The sequence below is a fragment of the Salmo trutta genome, chromosome 17 (assembly GCF_901001165.1).
Source record: "Salmo trutta chromosome 17, fSalTru1.1, whole genome shotgun sequence".
Lineage (NCBI taxonomy): Eukaryota > Metazoa > Chordata > Actinopteri > Salmoniformes > Salmonidae > Salmo > Salmo trutta.
Window position 1 is genome coordinate 15399008 of NC_042973.1, and position 15895 is coordinate 15414902.

Sequence of the window (15895 nt, forward strand, 5' to 3'; positions counted from 1 at the left end):
CTCAATAGCTCTCTGTGCTGACTTTTGGTTTCACTTGAAAAAGAGCCTTTAACTTGAAAAATAGCATTGTTTTCTGTATGTGAGATGTGACTGAGGTGCATACAAAAGAAGCTAGAATTTCTATGAAGAGGGAAAATAAAGGGAATGCTTGTTCTTGGTCAGTGATCTCTTCTGCTGCTGTAAGGTATGTAAGTATCAGGGGTCAGGGGTTGTGACCTTCTGTAAAGTTCATCAGTGATGGTTCATTAGCCGTACTGCAAAGGACAGGAAGTGAGACAAGTGCAAACAAACACAGACATAGCTTCAGGTTACAACACCATTTTGAGTTGAGTGACAACCCTTGAAGATACTTTTGTAATGACACTGCTCACTTTTGAAAAAGTTACATTTCTTCATGGAAAAGTATATCGAGACATGTAACTTTCTCATTAAATACCTGAATTTCTGTTGTGTCACTTGTTTTATTTAATGTGTTGTATATGGGTACAGTGGCAATTTGCCCTTATTGATTTATTTTACGTTTCAATATAAAAACAACATTTTATAAAATAATTCCTTACTATTAAGCTCTGTCAGATCCTCTCTTTTGCAAACAAAACTTATTGTAATTTGATGTTGCACAATTCTGTATGAATGCATAGCTTTCTACCTCATACTTTCCGTTTATATGGTAACCGTTAACAACGTATAACAATGTAATTTACTAAACAATTAATCAAAAAGTGTCACCACGTAAGAATTTTGACTTGTCTTTATTAATAAAGGACATGCATTTCACTTGTTTACTTTGTAAAAAGCAGCCATGTATTCTTCACATTATATTACTTACTTCATATTCTGTTGTATTGTCTGATTCATTCTGTTGTCTGATCTAGGGTCAGATTGTGCTTTTGATCCAATTTCTTTACATTACTGAAATAGGTCTGACAAGGTTTAAACCAAAAACCCATTGATAGCTTACGGCAAGAAGTACTTGTAACAAAGGCCATCCTAAAACAATCAAGTAACTTGCAGTTCACTGTTCACCTCGTGCTGTTGCACACAGTAACAGATAATCACAGATGAAAAATAAATACGTAAATAAATATGTTTATACTGTATGTACTGGCCGGAAGGAAGATTTAAGTGTTTGACTTGACTTCGGTGAGCTATTTACAGAATCCCCATACTGTGTAATATGTCATAGAAAGCACCATTTGCTTCAATAGATTTGCTCATTTGCTCATTTGGTAAACATCAAACTGCCCCTTTCCACAGCAAGGAATGGGAGACTCCATCATGTCTAAATAGAAGGCTGGACTATGAGAGGAAATCATATGCAGTTAGTTGATGGGGGACCTTTTTCCCCCCTTCACTGGTGTAGTAGTTTGTGTTCTACTCGGCTTTCTTGGACTTCCTTTTGCGGGTGCCTTCGCCGAGCTCCTCCTTAGTTTTGACTGGTGAGACGGGGGCGACGGGGGCTGGGGCAGGGCTGGCATGGTGCTCCTCCTCACCACCTCCAAGAGGGGAGCCAAAGAGCAAGTGGCACACCCAAGACTCGATGAGGATGAAGGGAGAGCCGTGAGAATGGCGGGCGGTCAAGATCACCTAAGAAAATTACAAATCATCAGTGTGAAAATATTTGCTTAGTTTGCGTAATTTCTAGTTGAGACAACCAAATTAACATAGTTAAGGATCACTATCAATTGTGTTTAACTGCTAATACTAATAGTAAATCATAGGATGTCAGAGGTAAGTATACTAAACAAAAATATAAATGCAACATGTAAAGTGTTGGTCTCATGTTTCATGAGCTGAAATAAAAGATACCAGAAATGTTCCATATGCACAAAAAGCTTATTTCTCTCAATGTCACGTCCTGACCAGTAAAAGAGGTTGTTTGTTATTGTAGTTTGGTCAGGGCGTGGCAGGGGGTGTTTGTTTAGAGTGTTTCGGGGTGTTTGCTATCAGTCTGGCTATCCAGAATCACAACAGAACAACACGCTGACTTCTGCCCCATGGAAGCACGCACATGGAAGCTAACCCATCTATGCCAAGGTGCACTGAAGCTGTTCTGGTTTGTGGTGGCCCAATGCCCTATTAAGACACATTATGTTGGTGTTTCCTTTTTCAGTTAATGAATCCATGAACTGGAAAATGACAATTATTTTCCAGAAATATTTTTGTTAATTCATTTGCACAATTTAAAGCATATTTGCCCCAATGCCTGAGTAAAAGTATGGTGTTAACTCACTAGTATGGACTTCAGGACCTACCTTGGTAGTAGCCATGAACAGAGTGAAAAGACAGATGAGGGTGCTCTTGGACACGGGAAGCAAGTGTGCCTCCTGAAGTGTAAACAGAATGGCTCCATACAGACTGGCTTTAGTAGGGCTGGAGAGGGAACATTTTATGAAAATAAAGCAAAGTTACAACGTCTCTTGATTAAAAAAACAATCCATTATTATCCATTGGTCAGCTTTAAGAGGGATAGTCCAGCCCAAATTACAAGTGTTTGATATTGTATAGGGAACATCTAGGGAACTTGATATTGATATTGTATTGATATTGTACATAAAATGTTCCCTAGATACCTAGAGAGTCAGTCAATGCATTTGAATGCCTTCAAATCAAGTTGTTGAAATACTTGATACCTTCATGAGTAATAGATGGAAATATCAATATCAGATTATTTGCTGTAATAAAACAAATTAAAAAACTAGAGAAGGAACCCCCTGAGCCGCCCTGAAACAGCTTAGGTTACTAACAACCAGACATCTAAAATAAATCTCTCATGAGAGGAGGCGGCGACACATATCGGCGGCTGACATAAACCACAGAGCTGTAAGGGAAACCAACTCACAATGACATGTTGAGGATTTCATTGGTGTCGGGGCTCCACACACCACGAAGCAGTTGCTCAAAATTGGAAATGAGAGCTACTCCTGACCCTGTGAGGATATAAATAAAATGTACAAATAATTAGGACAAAGGTCTGTATCTTGCTTCTCTGGTCTTATCTTCGTTTTGCCTTCCTCCCCCTGCAAAATGAACACACACAAGGAAAGGCCTACAGGTCACAGCTGTAGCAATGGGGGGAAGTGCAGTGAGACACCAACCTTTGACGTAGCCGATGATGACCATGATGAGGAAGCCGTTATGGTAGGCATGATGGGCATGGTGCACGCCGGCTGCAATTTTACGAGCGCGGACAACCTCCTTCAAGGCTACCAGCACCAGCTTTACAGGCAGGAAAGCCACACATTTGTAGAACAGGTTCAGTGGGCAAAAAAAGATTAGGTACCTGTTGTTACATTTTAGTGAACAAGAGAGAAACAAAAGAGTACATATTTAATGTTGAGGTGGTGGTTAGGTTACTTAACAATAACATTTAAAAAATAATTTACAAATATTTCCTATCGAATTGAATTTGACCTATTTCAACAATCCTAGGCATATACAGACAAAGGTTTTGCAGTTTCTCAAGCAAAAATTAAACCAATGACGAAGATTAAAACATTAACCATTTAAAGATCTTACCAAATAGTGGAGGCTAGGAGGATGTGGCTGTTGTATTGAAAATAGTCCAGGGGGCAACCTCCGAGCAAAACGTCTGCTAAGATGTAGCTCGCAAAGCAATAGAGCATGGCACAAAGCCAAGAGGCCACAGGGCTCTTGCGAGCCACCTCTACTGACCCTGCAGAAGAATAACAATTTCGATATTTTCTTCACATGAAGTCAGATTATACATCGGGAACACTCTATAGTAACTTTCATAAATAATCCATTATAAATCACTATAAATGTTTATAAACGCTTCATAAATTATTTGAAATGTAATAAATACTCATGATTTGTAATGCTGATCATGCTTACAAATGTTTCTAAATGTTAGTAAAGCATGAAGAACACATTTATTCATCGTTTATCAATTGTTCATTAATGCTTATTCATGACTGTTTTATGGCTTATCCGCACCGCCAAAGCTGACTCTCTCTCCTCTGTTCTCATCCTTCTAGATCTATCCGCTGCTTTCGACACTGTGAAGCATCCCATCCTCCTCTCCACCCTCTCAGGGCTGGGTGTCTCAGGCTCTCCACACTCTTGGATTGCAGCCTACCTGGCAGGCCGCTCATACCAGGTGAATTGGGGAGGAGCAGTGTCTGCACCACGAACTCTCAATACTGGTGTCCCCCAGGGCTCAGTTGTAGGCCCTCTCCTCTATACACCAAGTCATAGCCTCACATGGTCACTCCTATCATTGCTATGCGGATTACATTCAACTACTTTTCTTCTGACACCCAGGTGGCGACACGCATCTCTGCGTGCCTGGCAGATATCTCAGCTTGGATGTCGGCCCACCGCTGAGCCCATTTAAAGCTATTCTCTGTCCTGGCACACCAATGGTGGAACCAGCTTCCCCCTGAAGCTAGGACAGCAGAGTCCCTGCCCATCTTCTGAAAACATACCTCTTCAAAGAGTATCTTAAATAATCCCACAGCATGTTTTTATTTTCTTGGGTCATTTACAGTAGTGAGTACATACATTTTCATACTTTTTTTGTACTGGTCCCCTGTGGGAATCAAACCCACAACCCTGGCACTGTAAGCACAATGCTGTACCAACTGAGCTACACAGGACACTCGCTGATAGCTACTTTATTGAGGGAAAATGTACTAACTATGACAGATATGTGGTTGTCCCACCTAGCTATCTTAAGATGAATGCACTAACTGTAAGTCGCTCTGGATAACTGCGTCTATTAAATGACAAAAATGTCAATGTAAATCAAAGTTATTATAAAGTGTTACGGTGTGTGTACTACACTGCTCAAAAAAATAAAGGGAACACTTAAACAACACAATGTAACTATAAGTCAATTACACTTCTGTGAAATCAAACTGTCCACTTAGGAAGCAACACTGATTGACAATAAATTTCACTTGCTGTTGTGCAAATGGAATAGACAACAGGTGGAAATTATAGGCAATTAGCAAGACACCCCCAATAAAGGAGTGGTTCTGCAGGTGGGGACCACAGACCACTTCTCAGTTCCTATGCTTCCTGGCTGATGTTTTGGTTACTTTTGAATGCTGGCGGTGCTTTCACTCTAGTGGTAGCATGAGACGAAGTCTACAACCCACACAAGTGGCTCAGGTAGTGCAGCTCATCCAGGATGGCACATCAATGCGAGCTGTGGCAAGAAGGTTTGCTGTGTCTGTCAGCGTAGTGTCCAGAGCATGGAGGCGCTACCAGGAGACCGGCCAGTACACCAGGAGACGTGGAGGAGGTCATAGGAGGGCAACAACCCAGCAGCAGGACCGCTACCTCCGTCTTTGTGCAAGGAGGAGCAGGAGGAGCACTGCCAAAATGACCTCCAGCAGGCCACAAATGTGCATGTGTCTGCTCAAACGGTCAGAAACAGACTCCATGAGGGTGGTATGAGGGCCAAACGTCCACAGGTGGGGGTTTTGCTTACAGCCCAACACCGTGCAGGACGTTTGGCATTTGCTAGAGAACACCAAGATTGGCAAATTTGCCACTGGCGCCCTGTGCTCTTCACAGATGAAAGCAGGTTCACACTGAGCACGTGACAGACGTGTCAGAGTCTGGAGACGCCGTGGAGAACGTTCTGCTGCCTGCAACATCCTCCAGCATTACTGGTTTGGCGGTGGGTCAGTCATGGTGTGGGGTGGCATTTCTTTGGGGGGGCCGCACAGCCCTCCATGTGCTCGCCAGAGGTAGCCTGACTGCCATTAGGTACCGAGATGAGATCCTCAGACCCCTTGTGAGACCATATGCTGGTGCGGTTGGCCCTGGGTTCCTCCTAATGCAAGACAATGCTAGACCTCATGTGGCTGGAGTGTGTCAGCAGTTCCTGCAAGAGGAAGGCATTGATGCTATGGACTGGCCCGCCCGTTCCCCAGACCTGAATCCAATTGAGCACATCTGGGACATCATGTCTCGCTCCATCCACCAACGCCACGTTGCACCACAGACTGTCCAGGAGTTGGCGGATGCTTTAGTCCAGGTCTGGGAGGAGATCCCTCAGGAGACCATCCGCCACCTCATCAGGAGCATGCCCAGGCGTTGTAGGGAGGTCATACAGGCACGTGGAGGCCACACACACTACTGAGCCTCATTTTGACTTGTTTTAAGGACATTACATCAAAGTTGGATCAGCCTGTAGTGTGGTTTTCCACTTTAATTTTGAATGTGACTCCAAATCCAGACCTCCATGGGTTGATAAATTGGATTTCCATTGATTATTTTTGTGTGCTTTTGTTGTCAGCACATTCAACTATGTAAAGTAAAAAGTATTTAATAAGATTATTTCTTTCATTCAGATCTAGGATGTGTTGTTTAAGTGTTCCCTTTATTTTTTTGAGCAGTATATTATGTTTTGGTTGGTTCTTCCTTAGCTCTCATCCCCATATCACATGTCTACCAACTCCCAACATTGAGTGAGTTACTCAAGGACAAAGTTGCAGAGAAGGTCTTTTAACTCATCCATTACTCACTTATTCATTAACTTTACTCATGAGTGTTACTGGTCATGAGGAAAGAGAAATCAAGTCTTGCTCTACAATCAAACAAACCACAAAGTAACTTAAAAAGGCCAAAGATACTACAATGAAACATTTATAGATCATTGCAACATTGTGAAGTAAATCAGGATATGTAAGTCAGAACTGTCAAGATCTAAAAGAACAAATGTGATTCTGGGTGGAGGAGCGATTAGCCTGCTGTTTGACAGAAAACTGATCCCTAGAAATGTGGCCTAAAAATACACATTGCTCTATTTATTTTCCTGCCTCGCAAAGCAACTGGTAGGCCTGACATTAACTTTGACCCTTAACATCCCCAGCCCCCAAACTCATTCATGGGTTTCACCATGTAGTGAGAACCAGGGAACCACTTCCAACATGTCTCTCAGAGATTGGTTTACATAGATCTAGATCTAGGAACTCATTTGTTTTTTTTCAGACCATTACTGGAGATGAACTAACCCATAATTTGGCTAACGTTTGTTCATAGAGTCAAAGTAGGGAATCAGAGTATTTTTATACAAGGTTTTACAGGCCACTATAATTTACTTATAACACAAAACGGTGTCAATAAGTAAATAATAAAATATTTCAAAGTAATTTATCAACTAACATGTGCAATTCCTCATTCAGTTTACCATTCTGTGTGTGAACAAGGGAGATCCAGAGGGGTGGAGTAGTGCTGGCATTTCCTTAGACATATTCCTTTCGAGGACAACATAAGTGCTTTGCCCATATTCTTTGTATCTAAGAGGCTAGACTGAAAATATGATTGAGTATTGTGGGTTTCACTTCTGACTAATACAATGTCAATGAGGTCTTACAAACATGCACCATTACAAAATGTCTATGAACAAGCCTGCTCTAAAGCAGAGGATAATTTATGTTGTGTGTAGCCCACTGAAATTCTATTTAAGGACATTCTATTTATTGCATAGGGGCCAAAGCTTTGGTATGCAACGGGTCTCTATCAGATTTCATACAATAGACCCTGTCTGTTTACAGGGTTAAATATTGGGAAATGTGAGGTATTAAAGAAAACTGGGTTAATCTAACTCCTGTTGTGGTTTCTTTATTCTTCCCTCAAGGTATATGCCAAGCTGCTGCTGCAAATGTTATTTATGAGACAAATAAAGGGTTAATTAATTTAGCAAAAATGTATTATGGCTTCCATAGTACGCCTATCAGTTGCCAAAGTATTGCTTGTATAGGTGCATGTATCTATAGTATAGGTGCATGTATCTATAGTATAGGTGTATGTATAGGTGCATGTATCTATAGTATAGGTGCATGTATCTATAGTATAGGTGTATGTATAGGTGCATGTATCTATAGTATAGGTTTATGTATAGGTGCATGTATCTATAGTATAGGTGCATGTATCTATAGTATAGGTGTATGTATAGGTGCATGTATCTATAGTATAGGTGTATGTATAGGTGCATGTATCTATAGTATAGGTGTATGTATAGGTGCATGTATCTATAGTATAGGTGCATGTATCTATAGGTGCTATACTTTCCAGAGGTTGACAACTCATATTGGTTACAACCTAGTCAATATAGCCATCTATTTCAACGTTGACCTGTGTTCTATCCTATAGCCTACATAATTATAAACTACTCTCAACCTCACAATCATTGTTGATTTCATTTTTTGAACGTGCATTTATAGGGATAAAAAAAAACACTTACCTGGTTCATACTTGAGGTAGAGTATGGACACGATGTAATAAGCGAGATCAAAAACTGGAAACGTCCCAATTTTTGAGAAAGTTTGGGCAACATCGCCTAAATTGAGGACTCCCAACACGTCCATGATTTAAAATGTATAACCCTACCGCATGTATTTTATATGATCACTGCGTAACTAGAATGTCAGTTGTTCCGCGACTCGCCACGAAGCCCCTCGTCTTCACGAGTAAAAACTGACACTCAAGCCAACCTATTAATATACCTCATCTGCACAGCCTTATAATTTGTTCTCGGCCGGGCGTTTTTTCTAAGCCAACAGGTTTTATTTGTCAACTCCATTTAAAGGACTTCCCAAACTCGTCGCTGCTGTTGAAAAATGACAGTTAGGCTTTTCTTTTCGGATCCCGATTTTTTATCAGATATGCGTCGCTATAAATTATTTAATGAAATCTTTGAAGGTCAGCTGGCCTAAGAAAGATATTGACTATTTACTATAGTGCTCTGCAAATAACACAAAGACAAAGAGAGAGAGAGCCAAGTGAAAGGACAGACGATGCGCATGACACTATTTTACTATTACACGTTTTTATATAGGCCTAAATCGTGGGTAGCCTAATTTAATTGGCATTGGAACCTGATGTGAAAAATCGGTACTGAATCGAATGGATATGCTTATAGAAACTATGACAGATTAATATGTCTTTATTTAGAAATACAATTCCATTGACTGGATCTGGTGGCCAACAATAAAGGCATTTGCAATACACAGGCTAAATTATACAACGGGTGGGTCTAATTCTGAATGCTGATTGGTTAAAACCGCATTCCAGCCGGTGTCTATTTCACAGGTTACCACCGGCTAAATCGTTGACGTCAAAATGTCTATTTACTCTGTTCTATCTCACTATGCAATCCACTGTCTCGTCAACCCTGGAAATGTATAAACTTGATCTCCACTATAAAACTTGATCTCCACTATATAATACATGTATTATATTCATGGCCCCTCGGTCTTTTAACTGGCCTAATGATGAGAAACGTAGGGTCTATTTAGCTGAAAACCTAAAACGTAATTTCATTCCTCGAAGACTCCTCAAGTTTATTGGATGGCTGATAGCATGTGTGGACCATTAGACCAAGCTACAAAGACCAAGCTACAAGCCTATGAAATGCACGTGTAGATGTGCACGTGTAGACGTGTCTGCCTCCTCAACCCTCCTCTCCTCCCTTTCTGCATCCTTTGACTCTCTATGTCCCCTATCCTCCCCTCCTGCTCCGTGGCTTGACGACTCATTGCGAGCTCACAGAACAGGGCTCCGGGCAGCCGAGTGGAAATGGAGGAAAACTAGCCTCCCTGCGAACCTGGCATCTTTTCACTCCCTCCTCTCCACATTTTCTTCCTCTGTTTCTGCTGCTAAAGCCACTTTCTATCACTCTAAATTCCAAGCATCTGCCTCTAACCCTAGGAAGCTCTTTGCCACCTTCTCCTCCCTCCTGAATCCTCCTCCCCCTCCCCCCTCCTCCCTCTCTGCGCATGACTTTGTCAACCATTTTGAAAAGAAGGTTGACGACATCCGATCCTCGTTTGTTAAGTCAAACGACACTGCTGGTCCTGCTCACATTGCCCTACCCTATGCTTTGACCTCTTTCTCCCCTCTCTGTCCAGATGAAATCTCGCGACTTGTGACGGCCGGCCCAATAACCCAATAACCTGCCCGCTTGACCCTATCCCCTCCTCTCTTCTCCAGACCATTTCCGGAGACCTTCTCCCTTACTTCACCTCGCTCATCAACTCATCCTTGTCCGCTGGCTACGTCCCTTCCGTCTTCAAGAGAGCGAGAGTTGCACCCCTTCTCAAAAAACCTACACTCGATCCCTCCGATGTCAACAACTACAGACCAGTATCCCTTCTTTCTTTTCTCTCCAAAACTCTTGAGCGTGCCGTCCTTGGCCAGCTCTCTTGCTATCTCTCTCAGAATTACCTTCTTGATCCAAATCAGTCAGGTTTCAAGACTGGTCATTCAACTGAGACTGCTCTTCTCTGTGTCACGGAGGCTCTCTGCACTGCTAAAGCTAACTCTCTCTCCTCTGCTCTCATCCTTCTAGACCTATCTGCTGCCTTTGATACTGTGAACCATCAGATCCTCCTCTCCACCCTCTCCGAGTTGGGCATCTCCGGCGCGGCTCACTCTTGGATTGCGTCCTACCTGACAGGTCGCTCCTACCAGGTGGCGTGGCGAGAATCCGTCTCCGCACCACGTGCTCTCACCACTGGTGTCCCCCAGGGCTCAGTTCTAGGCCCTCTCCTATTCTCGCTATACACCAAGTCACTTGGCTCTGTCATATCCTCACATGGTCTCTCCTATCATTGCTATGCAGACGACACACAATTAATCTTCTCCTTTCCCCCTTCTGATAACCAGGTGGCAAATCGCATTTCTGCTTGTCTGGCAGACATATCAGTGTGGATGACGGATCACCACCTCAAGCTGAACCTCGGCAACACGGAGCTGCTCTTCCTCCCGGGGAAGGACTGCCCGTTCCATGATCTAGCCATCACGGTTGACAACTCCATTGTGTCCTCCTCCCAGAGTGCTACGAGCCTTGGCGTGACCCTGGACAACACCCTGTCGTTTTCCGCTAACATCAAGGCGGTGACCCGATCCTGTAGGTTCATGCTCTACAACATTCGCAGAGTACGACCCTGCCTCACACAGGAAGCGGCGCAGGTCCTAATCCAGGCACTTGTCATCTCCCGTCTGGATTACTGCAACTCGCTGTTGGCTGGGCTCCCTGCCTGTGCCATTAAACCCCTACAACTCATCCAGAACGGCGCAGCCCGTCTGGTGTTCAACCTTCCCAAGTTCTCTTACGTCACCCCGCTCCTCCGCACACTTCACTGGCTTCCAGTTGAAGCTCGCATCTGCTACAAGACCATGGTGCTTGCCTACGGAGCCGTGAGGGGAACGGCACCTCCGTACCTTCAGGCTCTGATCAGTCCCTACACCCAAAGAAGGGCACTGCGTTCATCCACCTCTGGCCTGCTCGCCTCCCTACCTCTGCGGAAGCACAGTTCCCGCTAAACCCAGTCAAAACTGTTCGCTGCTCTGGCACCCCAATGTTGGAACAAGCTCCCTCACGACGCCAGGACAGCGGAGTCAATCACCACCTTCCGGAGACACCTGAATCCCCACCTCTTTAAGGAATACCCCCCCCCCCCCCCCCCCCCAAAAAAAATATATAGATGTACTATTGTAAAGTGGTTGTTCCACTGGATATCATAAGGTGAATGCACCAATTTGTAAGTTGCTCTGGATAAGAGCGTCTGCTAAATGACGTAAATGTAAATGTAGATAGAACTGACAGGCTCTGCAGATAGAGTATTTGTGGTGCAATTGATAGTGTACCCATTGGCGCGCTGAGCTGTCCCTAATGGCTGGTAGTAAAACATATGTTCAAAATCGATTCATTTAAGGTTTCTGAAATTTGACATGGGTTTTGAAAATGCTGTCAGGGTGGCGCTTGATTGTTTCCATTCATTACCCCCTAAGTCACGTGTCAAACTCATTGTTTCGAAGGGCCGAGTGTCTGCGGGTATTCGCTCCTCCCTTGTACTTGATTGATGAATTAAGGTCTCTAATTAGTAAAGAACTCCCCTCACCTGGTCTAGGTCTTCAACGAAAGAAGAAGAAAAAAACGCTAGGCCCTCAATGGAATGAGTTTGACATCCCTGCCCAACGTGATTAATCATATTTCTAATGTGGCTTTCTCTTCAAAACGTTTTCTCTACTGAACATAACCCAGGATTTCCCTTCAGCCATTTGACATTATTTTGATGACGTTTACGGAAGTTATAGCGCCTCTGATGTGGACAAAATGATCGGGGATCTCTTGATATTCGGGTAATGTTCTCCTTTTTAAAATTGTATTATTGAAACAAATCAACGACTTAATGAAAAGATTAATGCTATTAAAAAAAATAGGTAATGTGATATTAAGCAATAGTGGTATTTTGTTTCAACCAGACGGTGTGTATTTTGATTGTTGTTCTTAGCAAGCTAACGCGTAGCAGGCGTAAAAGAAAGCTAACTACTACCAGCTACGCCTGTGTGGCTGAGCAAGCCTAGTTAGCTACTTTCTTCGCCAGCTCACTAACGTTAGCTAGCTACAGTAGCCCAGTTTAGACTTGCTTAGTGACAAAGGTGGAGTTCTGTGCCATGGCATGTGCTTTATTAGAAGTGGTCATTTCTAATTTTCTGTGTCCTCCTTTTTAGGACCTTACTCATGAATGCTGGTGCTGTGTTAAACTTCAAACTGTGAGTATGATACAATTTGAGTCTTGCCCTGAAGAGGTTGTGCTAGTTGTGCATGTGTAACCGGTACTGTAGCTCTACGTTGTGTGTGATTGATTGAGACTATAGACGTTGACTTAAGAGATCAGTTTGTTTTATTGTATCAGAGTTCTCTCTCCTGCATCCAAAATAATATGCAAAACATTTGATGCGCTCTCCTAGTGCATCAAAATTATTTTAGAATAGAAAAGTGAGTACAGCCTCTCCTTGTAATGTATCAACACAATGTACATTTTACATAGATAAAACCACATATCTGCATCTAAAAGAAGACAAAACATTTGTAGAGCACAAATACGTTCTGCCAATCGCTGCCTCTCTGTACAACAGACGGACAATACAAAGGACTGGGATCAGTCGAGGGCTTGCCATCGTTCACACATACAATCCTTAGCTAGCTAGTAACCACATGTTGAATTCAGAATGTTAATATCATCCTAAAAAGTACAATTACATCTTGACAATACCATCCACTTATGAGTAAACTATACATCATTATTCATGAACAAAACACTGACTTTGTGCTTAATCTAACTTTTTTCTGAAGATGACAGAAAAAGCGTACCTAACTCTCCTAGTGCATAAAAGTTATTTGAGCACGAGCACACAGGGCAAAACATAAGTATGCGCTCCCCTAATTCTCCAGGATGCAGGAATGCGTAATAACAGATCAACATGCTATATTAATATTTGAACCTGGTGAAATTCAAAGTATTATAACAACTGATACACCTGCTAACAGCCAATATTGCTCAACCACATATTTTTACTAGCTCATCAATACAAGACAAACAACACTGTCCTCTTTTACAGAAAGAGAAAGGAGACGCATGGAGGATTTGGAGATGAATCCCGTGGACCAACTACAGGTGTGTAATACATGATGGTGTATTAAAAACCTCACCCGTGAGAACTTCACAGGGTAACTATCCATGTAAAACTAGGGTCACTTGAGTGGTCTGCATTGAGATAATCTATTTTTCAAGAACATTAGGCTGCAGGCAGCTATGGCTGATGTTTCTGCATTGTTTGTATACCTTCCTCTGTGCCTTTGAGTCAGGCTGAAGCATGATTGGTATGCTGCATTGCATGATGGACAGTAGCCCAATATTGGACTAAAGGAGCCTAACCTTACTCCTTATAGTTCTAGGAGCTTACATGTTCTCTTTGAGGCAAATTGTCTTTTGCAGCCAAAACATCCACATACTCCATCTAAATGTGAATTGATTCTCAATTGCTGTACGGTTCTAGAAACATAAAACGCTCTACTTTCATATCATATCAAATTAATTTCACAAACGCAAAATACACTTACTGTACACTGTTTTAACAGTTGCATCCAACAGTATTTTTCAGTGACATGTTTGTGGTGTCAGTCTTCCGTTTACACAGGTGTTCGGCAACGCAGATAGCTAATTAGCACAGGTAGTCGACTCTGTCTTTTGTCTGTTTTCCTTAAACAAGCGAAGTAAAATGGAAATATGGCCATGTGGGAACTCTAACCCTTTTAAAGGTGTGTGGTAATTTACCTTTTTGGGGAAAATTATTTCTTGCTGATATGAAAGGTAAGTTCCTTTCCAAAACCGTACCGCAAGCGATGTGTGTTAACGTTTAGAGCAAGTGTCGGGACTCTTAACTCCCCCAGCCAGAAGATACTAAGATACTAGCATCAATAGGTGCTAAAGGTAGTTAGCATCTATAAACGGGCTAGATGGACCAATAACACACAATGAAGGTCTGAAATTATGTCATGGCGTATTTGTTTTAGGTGACAACATCAGGGAGTTCCTCCTGAGTCTACGTTACTTCAGGATCTTCATTGCCTTATGGAATATCTTCATCATGTTTTGCATGATTCTGTAAGTATCTGCCATCTTGTAGAGGCTAATCTACTTAAGCAATAAGGCCCAAGGTGGTGTATATGGCCAATATACCACGACTAAGTGCTGTTCTTATGCACGATTGGCCATATGCCACAAACCCCGGAGGTGCCTTATTTGTATTATAAACTGGTTACCAACGTAATTACAAGAGTAAAAATAATGTTTTGTCATACCTGTGGTATATGGTCTGATATACCACAGCTTTCAGCCAATCAGCATTCAGGGCTCGAACCACTGTTTATAATAGTAATGTTGACACTGAGGTGCTTCTGTGCCTCAAAAGGTATACTCCTTATTGACTATAATGTATTGTGTATTTATTGCCCATATCTATTACACTTACAGATTGTTTGGATCATGATCAACTTCGTTGTTGGATTGGGGACCCCTGCTAAAAAATGAGAAAAATATTATTTTTTGATTTGATCCTTTGATGGGTTGCTCGTGTCAGATCCTGTGACCATTCTGTGCTTTTACCTTGTATTTATATATCTCAATGTCTTGCCTGTAATTTTCAGTAAGCAGATTATTCTGCACAATAACACTTACAATACATGTATAAGTTAGTTAAAACACATTTGTACATGTTATATTTGGACCTCCATGTTTATTCAACTGTGAATATACGAAACAATGGAGTCTTGGCTGTTCTCTTCATAAGTTTCTGTTCCTTTCAGGCTTTTACTATCTTATTTTGGTTGCTGACCTGTTATTTATAGTCCTCATTTTCTTCTAAAACTTGTGAATACAATGAGAAAATATGTAAATCCCGAACCATTTTAGACATGTTTGATTTGTTTCTTACATAGGCCTTCTGACGTTACGAGCAGTCAGACTGAACTTATGTCACGTCTATAATCTAGTTCTGTATAATAAACCTTTACTCTGAAATGCACCTGGTGTTTTCAGCATACCTTTTTTCCTTTTCTATTCTGGTATTTGAGTAGCGTGTCAGTGATTGTTGACCTTAGTTGGTTGCTGTACTTAATTGTGTATTTAACACACTCACTCACCTGTGTAAGTATGTAAAACATTTGTGTATGAAGTCTTTATTCAATGAAATGAATGAGCATAGGCCTATATAGGCTACAGTTTCGACATTTATCATTATGTGTTTGTTGGCCTCTACTGTTCATGCTAAATGTATTAAATTGAGACCACATAATGTTTAGTTTAAGACTAGATGCCCTCCCATGGCTGCACCCCTGCCCAGTCATGTGAAATGCATAGATTGGGGCCTAATGCATTTATTTCAATTGACTGATTTCCTTATCTGTAACTCAGTAAAATCGTTAATTGTTGCGTTTACGTTACTGTTCAGTATACATACAGAATAATACGAACTGCTCTGAGACAACGTTGTCCAGGTAGTGTTTGGTTACACATCCATAATGCAATATGATAACCCAGTAATGAAAGTGAAGGTATACAGCAAAAAT

At 41.8% G+C, this 15895-nt stretch overlaps 2 protein-coding genes across 2 annotated transcripts; one reads left to right on the plus strand and one right to left on the minus strand.

Annotated features, from left to right (window-relative positions):
* Positions 1–736: 736 nt before the first annotated feature.
* Positions 737–8492, minus strand: LOC115151686 (trimeric intracellular cation channel type A). The gene is made up of 6 exons (XM_029695834.1): positions 8222–8492; positions 3520–3676; positions 3099–3283; positions 2843–2930; positions 2256–2373; positions 737–1587 (listed from the first exon to the last, which is right to left on the minus strand). The coding sequence occupies exons 1-6, from the start codon at positions 8343–8345 to the stop codon at positions 1375–1377; spliced, it is 885 nt and encodes a 294-aa protein (XP_029551694.1). The 5' UTR covers positions 8346–8492; the 3' UTR covers positions 737–1374.
* A 3529-nt stretch (positions 8493–12021) lies between these two features.
* Positions 12022–15351, plus strand: LOC115151688 (small integral membrane protein 7). The gene is made up of 5 exons (XM_029695838.1): positions 12022–12123; positions 12496–12537; positions 13387–13442; positions 14342–14432; positions 14802–15351. The coding sequence occupies exons 1-5, from the start codon at positions 12098–12100 to the stop codon at positions 14815–14817; spliced, it is 231 nt and encodes a 76-aa protein (XP_029551698.1). The 5' UTR covers positions 12022–12097; the 3' UTR covers positions 14818–15351.
* The last annotated feature ends 544 nt before the right edge of the window (positions 15352–15895 follow it).